Source organism: Danio rerio, chromosome 24 (assembly GCF_049306965.1).
Source record: "Danio rerio strain Tuebingen ecotype United States chromosome 24, GRCz12tu, whole genome shotgun sequence".
NCBI classification, from domain to species: domain Eukaryota; kingdom Metazoa; phylum Chordata; class Actinopteri; order Cypriniformes; family Danionidae; genus Danio; species Danio rerio.
This window is the reverse complement of record NC_133199.1, coordinates 14,577,045-14,593,587: the sequence shown is the minus strand read 5'-3', so window position 1 is coordinate 14,593,587 and position 16,543 is coordinate 14,577,045. Positions and strand designations below refer to the sequence as shown.

At 33.3% G+C, this 16,543-nt stretch overlaps 1 protein-coding gene across 8 annotated transcripts in view; it reads right to left on the bottom strand.

The window, feature by feature from the left end:
* The window catches only part of stau2 (staufen double-stranded RNA binding protein 2), a 222,974-nt gene that overhangs the window by 111,664 nt on the left and 94,767 nt on the right, over nt 1–16,543 (bottom strand). For all 8 annotated transcript variants that reach the window (XR_012399091.1, XR_012399090.1, XM_021470116.2 and 5 more), the window contains exons 10-11: nt 13,091–13,222; nt 10,431–10,488 (exon numbers count right to left, since the gene is read on the bottom strand). Coding sequence is in view for 6 of the 8 variants with exons in the window: in XM_021470116.2 (XP_021325791.1) it covers nt 10,431–10,488; nt 13,091–13,222 (190 nt within the window). In the remaining 2 variants the exon portion in view is untranslated. The remainder of the gene's footprint in view (nt 1–10,430; nt 10,489–13,090; nt 13,223–16,543) is intronic.

Genomic DNA, 16,543 nt, shown 5'->3' with positions numbered 1-16,543 from the left:
GCTAGTAATTTATAGGATAGTGACAACGTGTGCAAACATAAATTGAGAAATGTATGACTTTAAGGCTGCACTGTGATCCTTAAAATCATTTAAATTGTCATCGAATAATTCTTGTTAGAAGTATGCCTGAGGAGGATTTACGATACACTTTGCTACACTAAGTGACATTTTAAAAGAGTGTCTTGGTAAAATAATTAAAAACATCTGTGTTTTAAAAAAAGCTTTAAGTCATTTCTTTTCAAATGTAGAATAAATGGGACACATTTAATGCACCAGTTAAATTACAGGTATAACTCCAATGTAAACTTGTAAAAACTAGTGATTTTATTTTATTTTTTTTAATCATAGCAAAATGTATTTCATTAACCAATCAAGCAAATAGATAAATCACTTCATGCAAAAACTACTATGATAAGGAGAGATTTTCAACATTGCAGCACTTTTCCAAAACATGGTATAGTGTTGTTAGGTTTGCAAAAGCTAACTTTGGAAGCTTTTCCAAACCTAGCATACCTAGTATCTGGTGCTTTTTTAGTTTTCCAAACAAGCTGTATCCTTGCTAAAATGTGGTGCATACTCACTGCTGAATGAAAAGTTACTACCAGAAAAAAAACACCTATTTATTGTGTAATCTTCACTAGCCAATATAGTTTGAAGATCTTTTACAAGCGAAAGCAAACTTTTTTTCACAAGAATTTTTAGCTGAAATGAACTCAACAAACTTTGTTTTGAACAGTTTTTTACCAGTTTTATTCAAAATTATTTTATATCAGTGGCAGTTTATACGTAAAGGGCACCTACGTATGATGCAAAGAAATGTTCACGAAGAGGAAATGCAAAGATAGTGGAAATTAAAGATCTGTTATAACTCTCTGTGATCAGCTCAAGAATGTGTTTTACACGTTTACATCATCTTTAAAATGTTTGTAATAAGAGACAGTAAAATCAATATGTAATTCATAACTGCTGGAATCTGTACAGCTGCGTCAGTACAACTGTAAGAGTATGCTTCAAAGACACAACAATCTTTGGATTTGCTACATGAGACATTAAACTTGTTATTTTTAAATGGGACACATTCTAATGCACCGGTTAATTAACAGGTGTAACTCCAGTGTAAATGTGTAAAACCTATTGATTTAAAATCAAAAATTTAAAAAAATCTATAAATCTGATGGTAAAATGTATACTTTCATTATCCCATCAAGCAAATAAATAAATCACTTCTTTTTTTTTTTTGTCTCAGCTGGCTCGTGACATCTGATTCTTTTTAGGAAAAGATGTAGAACTGACTCCAGTATGCTTTTTCCTAAATGATTCTTCTAACTTGTCACTCTCACTGCAACAAAAGAACTTACTCTTAGACGCCTTCACAGCTGCTAAGAAAATGTTGGTCTGCCGCTGGATTCCTCTTTTTACAATGAGTAGACGTCAGTAGCTATGGTTCCATCCAAAAATTGAATTTATGCACAAAACTGGAATATGGTGTAAAAGATATGTGCGAATAAAGCAGTGTTTCCATCTAACGAGTCAAAGACAACAAAATCATCACTTTTCAATAAACTGGCAGCAAATATTAAAAGTAAAAATGGAAGTTACTGTGGTAGGAGAAGCTGCATGTATCTTTTTTTTAATTTAATAAATGACTTGCACCTCAAAAAACAATGCTTTCATACAATAGAGTGTGGTGGTGTTTGAAGACATGAGACGTTGATCACAGATACTCTTGACAATTCTGAAGGTGATCAATAATATAACAACACTGATACTGAAATGGTTAAGGTGTTTACGAATGACCAAAACAACATTTTAGATGCTCAACCTGCTGGTTTGTCCATTCACACATTTTTTTTATCATCACATTATCTCTTATAACAAAATCACATGACTTTTTTATGCGTATACTGGAGTTTCATCATAGTTTATGCGCATCTTTTCTTATCAAAGTTTATCCAACTCAGTTATGCACGTTTTTTTTTTCTGCACATTTTCAAAATGTATGCACGTCATGGTGTTTCCATCAACCATTTCTTGTGTGCATATCCAAAATGCACATAAAATATGTGGATGGAAAAAAGCTAATCGGGCCTTTTTTTTGCTGGACATTATTTGTAGGGAACTGGAGTCTTGAATTACAACTTTTGATACAGTCCAATCTTTTGTTTCTACCTTCTATTGTACAGATTTTCTGTTTCTATATACTTTATGTATCTCATGATGGTAAAGTTATTTATTTGGACTTTTTTTTTACTTTTCCTCTATTTGGTTTACCATTATTCTTGTTTTTCACAGCAATGTTTTAATTTCTGTCATTATAGAATAAGTCTACCTGGATGAGGGTAAGGATTTAGAGTTTGCAATATTTTTTATTGCAATTTTTGTTCAATATAGTGAGAATACAGCATATGATTTTACTGTATTCTCTCTATATTGAACAAAAACTGCAATAATAAGCATCTGTTAATAAACTATTTATAACTTCAATTTTGTACCTGCTCATGTTCTTGTATAGAGTGCATACATGTGTATGCATATATATATATATATATATATATATATATATATATATATATATATATATATATATATATATATATATATATATAATATATATATATATATATATATATATATATAATATATAATATATATATATAATATATATATATATATATATATATATATATATATATATATATATATATATATATATGCATACACATGTATGCACTCTATACAAGAACATGAGCAGGTACAAAATTTAAGTTATAAATAAACTGTCATTGTTTTTAACTAATATTAACTGTTCTAACATCTTAATGTTATTAGTTTGTTATCTTTAACATAAAAATATACTGCTACTTAACTTAAATTCTTAATATTAAAAAGTTTCCACTTTATTTTATGAAGTACTTTACTTTTATTTATAAAATCATTATTTTGTTTAACAAAAACTACTAAATTTAGGGATGCACGATATATCGGCGCCCATATCGTTATCGGCTGATAAATGCTATTTTTAAGATTATCGTTATCTATCCGATGTCATAATTAGGCCGATAAATTTAAGCCGATAAATTACGTAATTGTACAGACCTGCCTGCCTCGCACACGCGTGGGCGGAACTTGTTCAGACTTGTCCAGTGCACTATAATGGATCTCTCCTCACACTGATTATTCCCTCAAAGTCCATCCTTTCTTCCCGTGGCTTGTTGTGCATTAATAACTCAGTAAGTAACCACGTTCCTTGTCGTTGTAGATATTTTTGATTGAGTGTCATTTTGTATTTTGCTTTAAATTGCCTCAGGAAAAATATTACATGTGGAAACCTTTCCTGCTCTGTTTCTTTGTTGGGAGATTTAATTATTACTGCAGGGCTGAATAATGTTAGTTTCGGGGTGAACTCTTTTAGTTGCAGCTGGTGAATAAAAGAGGACACGTGTAACTTGGTCCAAAATATTTATTACTTTCCGTGTGGTACAACAAGTAAGTCACCAAAGAGGGAACATCACAGAAAATGGTCTCATTGAGAAAAAACCACTCCTCTTTTCTCTCTCCCTCTCCCTCCGCTTTACTCACACCCCAAACTGCAGCCCAGTCCCATTGAAGGACCCGCACATTTTACAACACGTGTAAACATAAAGGTTGTTTGTAATCTTATTATTTGTTATTATCAACGCGTTGCTTGTCATGTGTTGTTGATGTAAGATAGTATCCAGTTTGATCGAAATATTCATATTGACTATAACGAGCTCGCGTGAGAGCTGTCACCGCACACAAACACACACACACACACACACACTGTAGCACGGGGGAGAGGTGAGTCCAGCCCAAGGGGCTCTTAACTAGCCGCTCATTCTGTCTTTATATTCTGCTCTGTGTTTGTCATTAAGTCAGCTCAATGCAGGTTTTGTATCTGACTCTGATGGCAACTCTGCCTCTACAGTCGAGTGAAACTCTCAGCGGTTTATCATAAACTTTTTTATCGATCATTTTCCTACGATTGACGGCAAGAACGAGCGCAGAAGCGATGTCTGATTGACAAGCAGCTCCTACATGTGACATGTCAAAACGCCAAATAGGATGAATCTGTGCCGCATTTTCTAAACGTACTAAAATGTATTATCTGTATTTAGCTTTAGCTAGTTTGCTTGTACGATGGCTCTAAACTGTCAAAACACCTCTAAAAGACTTTTTTCGAACATGACATATTTTTACATGTGTACATCACTGTAACACGTTTTATTCATGACCATTTGAGCTGGTTTCAGTCCTTAGCTCTTTAATTTTTATCCTATTTAAATATATTTAACTTGCTTGTTAATTAAATATCATTTTGTTATTAAAACTATTATTTTTATGCAACAATCAATGTGCATGTTCATTTGCTATAAAGAAAAGGAAATAATTTTTTGCATGCAGATTTATGTGAAATGGTGAATATAGGTCTATAATCATCTTTTTAATTTCGAAATCATAGCTTTTTTGCTTTGAGTATAGACTAATCAGTTCATAAGAGCAGTTCAATCTTTTATGAAGTTTGCTGTATAAAAATATAACAATTTAAAATATCTATTATTATCGGCCTATACATATCGGCTATCGGCCTCCAAGTCTGAAGAATTATCGGTTATCGGTATCGGCCAAGAAATCCATATCGGTGCATCCCCAACTAATTATCCTTGTTTGAGCTTCTTGAACATCTTGAACTTAACCCAGAATATTGCTTTATTTACAATATGCAAAAACTACAATCATAAGGAGAGATTCTCAACACCACAGCACTTTTCCATAGCATGGTAGGGTGTAGTTCTGTTTGCTACAGCTAATTTTGGGGGCTTTTCCAAACCTAGCATACTAAGTATCTAGCACTTTTTTTGTTTTCCAAATGAGCCGTATCATTACCAAAATGTGACATATACTTACTGCTGATCACTGATCAAACCCTGTACAATTAAATAGTCGTAAGATAAAGCCACCTCAAATGGCAGCCTTGTGGTGGAAGAGGTCCATATGTTCCTCTTGTTGGCAGCAGAGGATGGAACGCAGCTGGATGAGACAAACCAGAATGAAAAAAAAAAAAAGACTGCCGCAACTACAACAATAATCCAACTTACTAGAAGAGAGATTGCAGTGGAAATGCAAACCAAGCCAAGCAAAACTGAATTTAAGCAAGCAGAACTGTGTGGAACCACAAAAAAGTGGCTTATATATCAAAAAAAATAAATTCTAAAGGTATATTTATTATTTATAAATATTTTAAAAAACATACCACTTTAAAAGCTTCAATTATATACAAAACATATTTTGGATGCAGTGCAATAAACTCTTCAGCTTGAATTAACTGCAGAGAACTGCAGGGATGCTTGCCCGAAGTATAACAATAAAGTCGGCCAGGAGCTTTCGTCAGTGTGTGCAACTTCCAGGAATGTCACTGCATAGTTGGGTCAAGTCCACGCCAACATCTGACCACGACTGACCTGATTTAGAGATGATTCAGAGAAGCTGTTGTTTTCATAGATTCATCCAAAACAGTTGTCAAACATTGCTTCAAGTCAAGTAAGCAACTAAACTGCAGACTTCATTATACAATGCGGTCACTGCAGATTCACAGCAGGATGTTGTGTATATAGTCATATCACTCCACATTACTGTTCCTGCAAGCTGATGCATATGAAGCCTGCTGCAAGGCCCGTTTTAGCATTTGACAGAGCTTTCTTTTTTTAGTGCATCAACCAGCACAGAAAACCCGAAAAAGGTCAGCCCAACCCCAACCTTTTCTACAAGTATGAAGAAAAACACACCATTCTGATTTTGTTGATTTTGTACTGATATTAGAATGGTATAACCATACCTTTGCTCTCAAAACAACACAGTTTCCCATGTTTTTAGTACTGGTATTTTGAGTGACAGATGTAGTTCTGATTGCTGGACAGTAAGGGGCAAAATGTGGGTACAGCATGATATCTTTACGATACATCGAGTATGGGACGTTGAGCAGAGCTTTTCCTCTCAGACGGCCTTTTTTTTTTTTGTGGTAACAAAATGAGGTATGACTGCACATACATGTGCTCATGTTACGAACAGTCAACCTATCCAGCACATGTTCCACACAGCCAATGGCCTTCCAGCCGCAAACCTATTGACACTCAAGTAACATATAATTTAAAAGATCCTCGTCCACCATGCAAACTAATTATCCTCATCAAACAACCATCTTTTGATAGCTTTTTTGAACAACCTTAAATCTTTTATTTCCTTGATTGATTTTGGATGGACAGTCAAGGCAAGCCCATTGACGCCACAAATTTCACTTTCACACACCTATGGAAAAAACTGAGTATGAATTGGTCAAAATTATCAAAAACAATACAATATGCGTTATCTATGTTTAATCACTTGTATTTATCCAACATGTCTAACTGCAGCAGAAAACGACTCTCTTCTCCTTTGTTTGAACTTTTTTTTAATTTAAATTACAAGTTAATGTTGAATTTTTAAAGATATAAAAATGTATGTAATATATGTACAGTAGTCAACATTCAAAGTTAATGAAAAATGTTTCTCAGACTACTCCTAGGACTAGAATGGGTTTTGTTCAATAGGTTTAGGACAACTTTGATGAAAGGTGATGATCCGCTTTGAATACTGGCTACTGTTTATACATGCAACAATTATTTTTAAATATTGTGAGTATGAACATGACAGGATCACTGTGCTATGAACAGTGTGAGAAAACCCTTTTTTATGACGTTTCTGATGAATGAGTCAATACCAGCATTTCGTGCTTTACCTTTATAACAAATAGGTCACTTCACATTTCGAAAATGTTTCTAAATTTATTTTCTGAATGTGCTAGTTAACATGCTGTGTTAAAAAAGGCCAGTACACAACAAGACAATGATTTGACCTTTCGGTAGGCCATCAGTAAGAAGTCTGTCTGGCTAGTTTGTTTGATGTAACTTCGGTAAGAGTCTGGCTAATACAGTATGTAAAATCAGTGTCAGCCATCAGTGAAAGAGAGCCTTCTGATTGATAGATGAATACGCCCACAGTGTAAATGCACAATACAGTTACGATCTTATTGCCACATTAAATCGTTATAACATGATATCATTGCCTTCCGAGATTTCCTGTAGATAAGTATCAAAAAAAACAAAAAAAAAAACAATGCAACAGGAATAACTACGGCAGGCGCCATCGTCGATCTCATTTTGCAATGATATACGATCACGTGTGCAGGTGTTGTAGTGGTGTCCCATTTCTTAAGTCTGGTTAATACTCGACGTGTCCGCTAGTTCGCTTGAGTGTGCGCGGCGAATGTGACATCAATGTGTTTGCGGAGATTAACTTTGTGTGCGCATGACATGATTTCAGCAAGCCAGATCACAGTTTTTTTTTTAGACTCAAGCGAACGATTCATGCGGCGCTGTGTTTGATTTGAGTTTAATATGAAACGCTTTGAAGAGATTTTGTCTGAAATAGAATGACTGCTGTACAGATATATATATATATATATATATATATATATATATATATATATATATATATATATATATATATAAAAGAATATATACAGGATATAAATATAAATGATTAAAATATTACAAAACATATTAATTTCTAGCCTACATGAAGATTTGAAAACCACTGCCTAACTTTCTTCATCTCGGGAGGCTTTTTCAGTTCATTCAATTTGCTTTTGTATAATGCTATTATTATTAGCAGTATTATTTATTATATATATATATATATATATATATATATATATATATATATATATATATATATATATATATATATATATATATATATATATATATATATATATATAAATATAAATATATATATATATATATATATATATATATATATATTTATATTTGTTTTATTAAAACAAGCTTAGATTTGTCCATCTGTCAAATTTTAGACCATATGGGGCATGGCAGGTGTATTTGGAAATAACTATTTTGACCACACTTGGGTATTATTGTTCATTTAATCGTTTGCTAGAAATTTGAACTGAATTTAGAAATAGTTTTGAAACTATTTTGAATCTTTGCGCTTAACAAACGAAATTAATTATTTATAGGCTAATTGATGTCTATGCGTAAAGGTTTCCCTATTCACGAGAGCAAAAGCGAAAGTGAACTTACTTTACGTCAAAATGCGCTTATGGCGTGACGCAGCTGGCTCTTAAAGGGAATGGGAGATGAGGCTCTAATTGGTTTATTATCAAAACACACCTATAACTCATTAAGAAAATAAACTCAACCCTTTTAGACCATCCGCCATGGCGCAAAGCGGATTTTCCCATCCTTAAATTAGCAAAAATGCATTCTGACATGCCCTGAAAGCGTTTGCGCCCTGCGCATGGACCGTCAAAATAGAGCCCATAGTGTTAACTTTGTTTGCAAAAGCCAGAACATGCTAATGGAGTTTAATCAACTACATGCATAAATACACTGACCATTCAGAAATGTCCTGGTTCAGTCTAGAAGGCTCTAATCTGCTACTGGTCACCTAGACTCTGTGAGAATAAGCTTGTTTTGTTTTTTCTGTAAGATTAGTGCATAAATGTTTTGCCATATTCTGAAACTCAGAAGCTCATTTGCATTTAAATATACATGCACAAGAATATTTTTTTCTTCTGTTTTTGCTCACAACCAAATAGAGGGAAATTTGTTGTGTGAATGGACTAATGGTACATTAAATGATCTGCGGGATAACTTAAACTTAAATTTCACAAGCACATGCTGGGGACAAAAATTACTTATTTTAAAAAATATGCTTATCTTTTCATAAAGAGACATAATATGACAAAAAAATACTATTCACTATAATGCACTTTAATATAATTCTCAACCCAAGTGTGATCGAGTTCCAGATCCACACATTTCCACAGTTCTGGTATGGAAAAACTGAATAATGCCAGAGGCTGAGGTGTAATAATGTCTGCTTGTACAAAAAAACAACAAAAAAACAACAACTCAGTCTGGCAAGACTAAAGCAAAACAAAACTAGATCACTGTCAGTCTAATCACGAAGCTGTTTACAGAGATGTTCAAATGACAGACAGCCTGTGTAGTTCTCAATTCTCTCTGTTTTCGTCATCTGTCCAAAATGATTTTGTTTACAAATATCATATGTGTGAATTGACTGCTATGATTTTTATTCATTACACAACTCCTAACCGCATCAAAAGTGACTAGTGATTACATAAGGCAGTGATTCCAATGAGTTTTGGATGCTGAAATGTATTCTCAAAGCTCATAAACAAAGACAGTGATGTGCGATGTTTGTTTGTAGTCAAGTAACAGTCAGTTGCATCATCCCACATCTATTAAAGTTAGTAGAAACCTGGCTCTATATCGTGAGAAATCTGTCTTCATCAAGTATCAATGTAATACACTTCATAAGCAATTAAAAAAGGATAATAATACGTTTTTCATTCAATTCTGATAAATTACAATATTTAAATATTTACTTAATCACATTAATGGCACTTGTAAATGCATACATTCTCCGGTACAAAAGCTGTGACTGGAGTAGCGTCTTTTTCTGTACATTTTTTGTACATTTTAGGGCATGCACACACTAGGCACAGTTGCCTTGAATGAAGGATGGATTAACCAATGGGCATTATGGGCATGGACCAGGGGCCTGTGCGCACTTGGGCCCTTACAATGGGGGAAAAAGTGCAGATTTTTTGGACGGTCTATTTAGGCTAAGTGCAAGTAGTGCACCTCATTGGAATAAGCTAGTTGAGCAATTCCCGTCCATCAACGTTTGATTGACAGAGACAACATAACTAAAGAGCGCAACTAACAGCAGCGTTAGTGGTGTTTTGAATCCAGTATGCAATAAACACATTCTTCTTTTTTTTCCCCACAACATATCAGATTCTGCCTACTCCTCATCACAAAGGAAGACAAGTAGGAATCATTAGAGCTGTGAACCCATAATAGGAACTTTTTTACGAAAAAACTTTTTTATTTTAGTTTTAGGTCAATTGCATGCAGAATTTTTTGGCTTCAGACAATAATTTTCAATTTCAAAGGGAGGACCAGATTTCTCACCACATCAGCCTTGAATGAGATCTACAGATCCTCCAGCTGAGCACACCACAAAAAAAAAAGAAAGAAAAAAAAAATCAGCCCCATTCTTGAAGAAAATGGATATGCTTCTGCAAACGTGTCTAGAAGACCCTGTTTGTATCCTGAAAAAACTGTTTGGGTGGTTAATGTGTGTGTGTGTGTAATACAGTGGTCTCACAGACCCCCTGGGAAAGCACATAAGTCTGCATGAATAGCAGGAATTCAGAGGCTCTGCATAGAAGCGAGACTCAGTTCCTTATTAATCAGTCAGATAGATTAAACGGCCCGGCATCACCTACACTGGGGAACACAGAAAGAGAGAAAAACACTTACTGTTGCTCGTTGTTTCAGGAAAAGCAGCCCTTTGTCCATTCCAGCCTTTGTTGTCCATCTGTGGCCAATGTTGAGATAATAGAGGAGTGGGAAGAAATGGAGAAAAGGGAGAGAAAGAGGGCCGATTTAGCAAACCCCTTTTCATGCATGTCAGACAAGTCGCTTTTTTTGTGCACTAGAAAGGGTGATTCGTGACAAAATTGAGACATCACAGCATAAGCGTCACTAACTTGCAAAGACTAAGTAGATGGGAGATTTAAAGATTAAGGTTGTGCGAACCAAACCTATACATCCACATACGCTCTCATTGATATCCTGCTACGCTGTTCATACTGAATGTGCTGACACAATGCGATAATTAAGATACTAAAAGTATCTTAAATGTGGTAGAAAAATCAGCTCATAAAAAAAAGACAAAAATATTTCAAGGCAATTATAAAAACAACTATTTAATCTGTCATCATTTTCGTAATGTTTTTGATAATGAAATAAATGACAAGAATAATTATAATCATTTTATTTTGTGTGTATATATATATATATATATATATATATATATATATATATATATATATATATATATATATATAAAATTTTCTTTTTTTTATAAATTATTATTATATAACTAACTGATTAATAAAAAAATGATTGGGACAGTTTTTAACAAAGCAAGAAAAAAGTAAATAATAATAATAATAATAATAATAATAATAAATAATAATAATAATACATTTCATTAAAATCAAAATAAAGAAAATTACAGTAAAAAGAGAAACATGATACATTTAAGTTTTTTAGTATTTGGATGATCAAAAATAATAAATAAATTGTGGTCATCATTACAATAATTTTCATATTTTAACAGCAAAATAAAAAAATATATTTCATTTTATTTCATTGTAAATTTATTAAATCATTTATTGACATAAATGATGTAAATATGTTTGTGTAAAATGTAATACTGGGGTGATGGGTAGCTTTTTTCGTGCTTTCTCGGAATGTCTCCCAATCTACAAATTTTTTTCTAACGTCTCTTTTGGTTAAACGTCTCTGGGTTAACCATCCTGTCGCAAATTTTGGAAAAAACTATTTATCCTGAATCTTGCCTTTTCCTATTGAATAAAGAATCTTCATTAACCCTGACTTTAAATCAAAAACAAACTTTTTACTCCGGATTAACAGCTACAAAAATTTTTTTTTATAATAATCATCAGTTCCTGGTTCCCTCCTAATCTCCTGTCAATTCAGCAATGGTTATACTTCTTTATAGACATTGTTTGACTGGAACAGTCCACTGCCTTAATTAATAGAGCAAAGATTTCAACATTTCTTTATTTGATCCAAATACATGACACTTTGATCTCCATTTTTTAAACTTAAGTGATTTAATTTAATGACGCATGAGAAAGGATTAAGATATACAGTAAGTGACAACAAATTATCTTTTCTTTTTGTTTTAAAATAATTTTATTAGACACTTTTTTCCATTTATGTACTTCTCTGACATTATGTATCGTTTTTTTCTCCCTTTTATCCTTATTTACAAGTTTCGTTATGCATTATGTATATATTATTTATATTAAATACATTTTTGCATATTTAAAATTTATCTAAAAGGTGTTATCGATTGTGAAAAATGCCTTGGTTATGACTTGAATAGTTAAATGACGTAAATTAACTGGCTATATTTAAAGACATATTGCATTTTGTATTAAAAGTGCAGTAAGTGATCTGTGAAAATGCTCTCCATTAGCATATCTTTGAAAACACCATCCCTCCCCTGCCGCCCAAAACCGTGCCTCCTGAAATCACAAACATGCACATTAAAGATGACCTTAAACAACCCACTAGATCATGTCATTTGACAGTTACAAAACTTTAAAGTACTTTAAAAAACTACAATTCACAACGAAACTTTGTCTTATGTCTAGCACGTTTTCAGTTGTGTAGCAACCTGTCTTAAAGAAATACTTCAGCCATGGTGTCGCTGTGGAATTTAAGTTACATTGCATCTATATGCCAACTAATTTTCATTATAAGTAGACTGTTAGGTTGGGGTTAGGGTTAGTGTAAGTTGACATGTTCTTGCAAGGTGCCTTATAATCAGTTAAATAACTGTTGAAGCAGCAGTATCAACAGATATTAAGCATACAGTCTACTAATACTCAAATGGAACATCAAAATAAAGTGTTACCGAACAATTTTTAGTCTAATGCCTCATCCAGTATATAAAAATGCAAATAAATACATTTAGATCATTTACTTTAATCATTACTATTGGAATGTGAAGAGACTTTCAACCAGTAAAACTAAAAAATGTTTCTGTAGACAATCACCTACTGCACCTACTTGTTCAGACTGTGTTGTTTTTTAACTCTCAAATTTCCAGCAGCCCATGACCAGAATTTTATGCATTACAGGGGATTTAATGTTCTTACAGAAAAAAACAAAAAACAAAAACAAATTCTTGGATAGCCTGAAGTTAACAGGAAATTGTTTATATTTTAAATAAAGAATTGCTTTAAAAATCTTTCATGGGTTCTGTAGTGTTGCCAAGTACTTCACTAATTTAAATTACTTGTAGTTTATAACGTAATATTCCTTAGCAGTAGTGGTTTAAAAGTTTCAAAGTAGCTTTAACTGCAATGATTAAAATTGACCTTTTCCGGAGTGTTCTGTAATGGAGTCGATGCCTTGTATCCCAGTTGAAGCAGCATGGCTTCAGCTGCATTACGCTTGGCCACTTTCTTGTTGGGTCCAGTTCCTGTGGTCACTTCAGTGCCTACTTTCACCTGGAAAAAACAAACAGTGGTAGATGTTTAAAGCTGCATGAAAGTCCACCTCTATTTGTGAACTGGAAGTTGCTGAGACTTTTTTTTTAATTATCTTAATGTACTGCCACCTGAAATGGAATATTAGGTGGGGGCAATGGCTATATTTTAGCGCATCATTCCCTCATAGCAAACTGATGGTAAAAGAGATGTGGCTAGAAATATTGTTCTTGAAGCTGTCAAACTGGCATCAGAGAAGTTTTCCACTACAAATCCAGGAACAAATGCTCAGAATATGATTTTTATTTAATTGAACGGATTATTTTAACTAAACAATAACATTGTGCACTAGCAAAATTAAGATTGTAAATTGTGTCTACACACAGACTTTAATTAAAATTCTATTCAATTCAAAATTATTTGAATAGCACTTTTTACAATAATTGATGTTTCAAAGCAGCTTTACAAAAGGTGCACATCATTGCATTACTATAAAATCAGTGAAGTCTTAGTTATTAGTTACTATACATTTATCAGTTACTTTAATTAACTATTAAATAATTACTTAAAGCTTAATTATGCTTATATATAAACAGTTAACCTGCAGTTGACTAGTATAAAGGTGATGTCTATGTGTTACTATAGCCGAGAGTTTAATGTGCTGCAATTTAACTTCTTAGCCAATGTCAGGACGTGGTGTAAATGCAACTACAAAAAGCGCCAACAAATTGAGAAAAGATCTTCATTTGTTTAAAACCACATGTACTGCAAATACTCACAACGCAAACACATTTAACTAACGCACTGCATTTTCCTACAAAAAAAAAAAAAACTATTTACAAAAACGCTCTGCATTTTCTCACAACGGTTGTAAAAACACAATGAAATACAAAATTGTGATGGATGCCACTGTGCAGTGACTATTGCTCAGTGAAGTTGTAGGTGATCTTTGAAAGACAAGTTTTTTTATTGGTTTATTTCAATATACCAATTCTCTTGTCTAAAGTATTTATTAGCCTAAATAACCGTAACCTAAATAGCCGGGTACATCATGTTTTAGGGTTACCTTGAAACATTTCCGTTGTGTTCTGTGTGTGTTGAAATATTTGAAAAGGCAGCCTGTTTTCATAAATGTTGAATTGTAATAACAATAAATTGTTTTGTGAAAAAAAATGCAGCACATTTAAAAAAAATGTGATTGCATTGTCTTCACCTGTTTGTGTAAAATGAATACTGGGGTGATGGGTAGCATTTTTTCATGCTTTCTGGAAATGTCTCCCAATCTACAATTTTTGGGTTAACGTCTCTTTTGGTTTAACGTCTTTTGTTAACCATCTTGTCGCAAATTTTGCAAATAACCATTTATCCAGAACCTTGCCTTTTCCTATTGAATGATGATTCTTCAATAGCCCTGGCTTTAAATCAAAAACAAACTTTTTTCTCAGGATTAACAGCTGTAAAAAATAAATAAATAAAAATGTAAAAAAAATCATTAGTTTCTGGTTTCCTCCTAATGTCCTGTCAATTCAGCAATGGTTATACTATTTTATAGACATTGTTCGACTAGAACAGTCCACTGCCATGCATAACAGAGCAAGGATTTCAACAATTCTTTATTGTAACTAAATACATGACAATTTGATCTCCATTATTTAAACTTACGTGATTTAATTTAACTACACAGGAGAAATTATTAGGATGTCTTTAAGAAATATACAGTAGGTGACAACAAACTATCTTTTATTTTTGTTTGATCTGTTTCACAATAATTTTATTAGACACTTTTTTCATTTATGTACTTTTCTGATAGTATGTATATCATTTTTTTCTCCCTTTTATACAGGTTCCTGTATGCATATATTCAAGTATGTGTGTTTGTTTGTGTCTACATATATATAATTTGTAAAAAAAAAAAAAAAAAAATTTTTTTCATATTTTTTGTAACCATGCTATACACCAGTGGTCACCAAACTTGTTCCTGGAGGGCTGATGTCCTGCAGATTTTAGCTCCAACCCTAATCAAACACACCTGAACCAGCTAATCAAGGTCTTACTAGGTATACTTGAAACATCCAGGCAGGTGTGTTGAAGCAAGTTGGAGCTAAAACCTGCAGGGACCCTCCAGGACCAAGATTGGTGACCCCTGCTATACACAGTGAACTAAGTCAATGTTGAGGAATTCTGCTATTATCATTGTTGATAACCACTAAAAACATAGTTTAGGTTAAAGAAAAAAGTCTGCGTTGTGAAGATTTGCAGCACGTGTGAAGTTCAATGAAGTGTATTTAGCAGCACTACTGCACAAAGCTAGGTGGATAGTGTTAACAAAAATAAGGAATGACAATACATACAGGTGAAAATTAAAGACAAAACTGCATTATGCTGATAAATGCTTTTCTAAAGAGAAAAAGAATGTGCAAGATATCCTGTAAGCACTACAGAATCTGTCAGAAAACCCAACCAAACGATATTACCATATTCTCGAGCAGTTATAAAAAAAGAAATACATTTTGTTGTCAAACTGTCCCTAAACCCAGACAACCATCTTTTGATATTTATTAGGAGGAAAGCAGCAGGTGGGGACCAATAGTGTGGGCCTGAAAACAGACACGTATTGATGCCCACAGACCGGAGGGGGAACAATGTGGAAATTTTAGAAGCGACAGGGCAGCACAAAGGAAACACACACAGGCAGAGTCTAATGCGACAGTGAAATAAGCATGGAGAATCAGTTAGCACACGTTTAGGGATGCACAGAGTGCTTTAAAGCGAGGGATTATCGGATGGAGACAGAAGAGAAGCTTCTCCAACTTGGATGCTTGCTTGATACTTGTTTATGTGTGAGCCAGTGCTGGATGTGCTTCTGACAGAGCAGTCAGAATGAGACTCAACATTTCTTTTTTTCATTTACTACAGTGTTTCATTGCACCATTTATGTGGATAAAATACTGCATTTTCCTTCCCTTTGGGGAAAACAATGCTGTACCCAACTCTACTTTCCTCTGTTTTATCCAGTCTCTTCTGCGCTACGATAAGCTAATTCACTCAGCTACTCCATCCTTGCTTTGCTCCATTGCATTGTGTGTAGTTTTATACAGCTCTACTTCCTTTTTTTCTTTACTAATGTATTTTATATTGTTCGTTTAACTCTATTCTATTTACTCCACTGATTTGAACTCTATATAAACTCAAGCATGCTCTAAATAACTCTACAGACCTCAAGCCCATTTTAGACAAGGCAAGGCAAGTTTATTTATATAGCACATTTCATACACAGTGGCAATTCAAAGTTCTTTACATAAACAGGAATAAAACAAGTATAAGAAAATAAAAACAAATAAT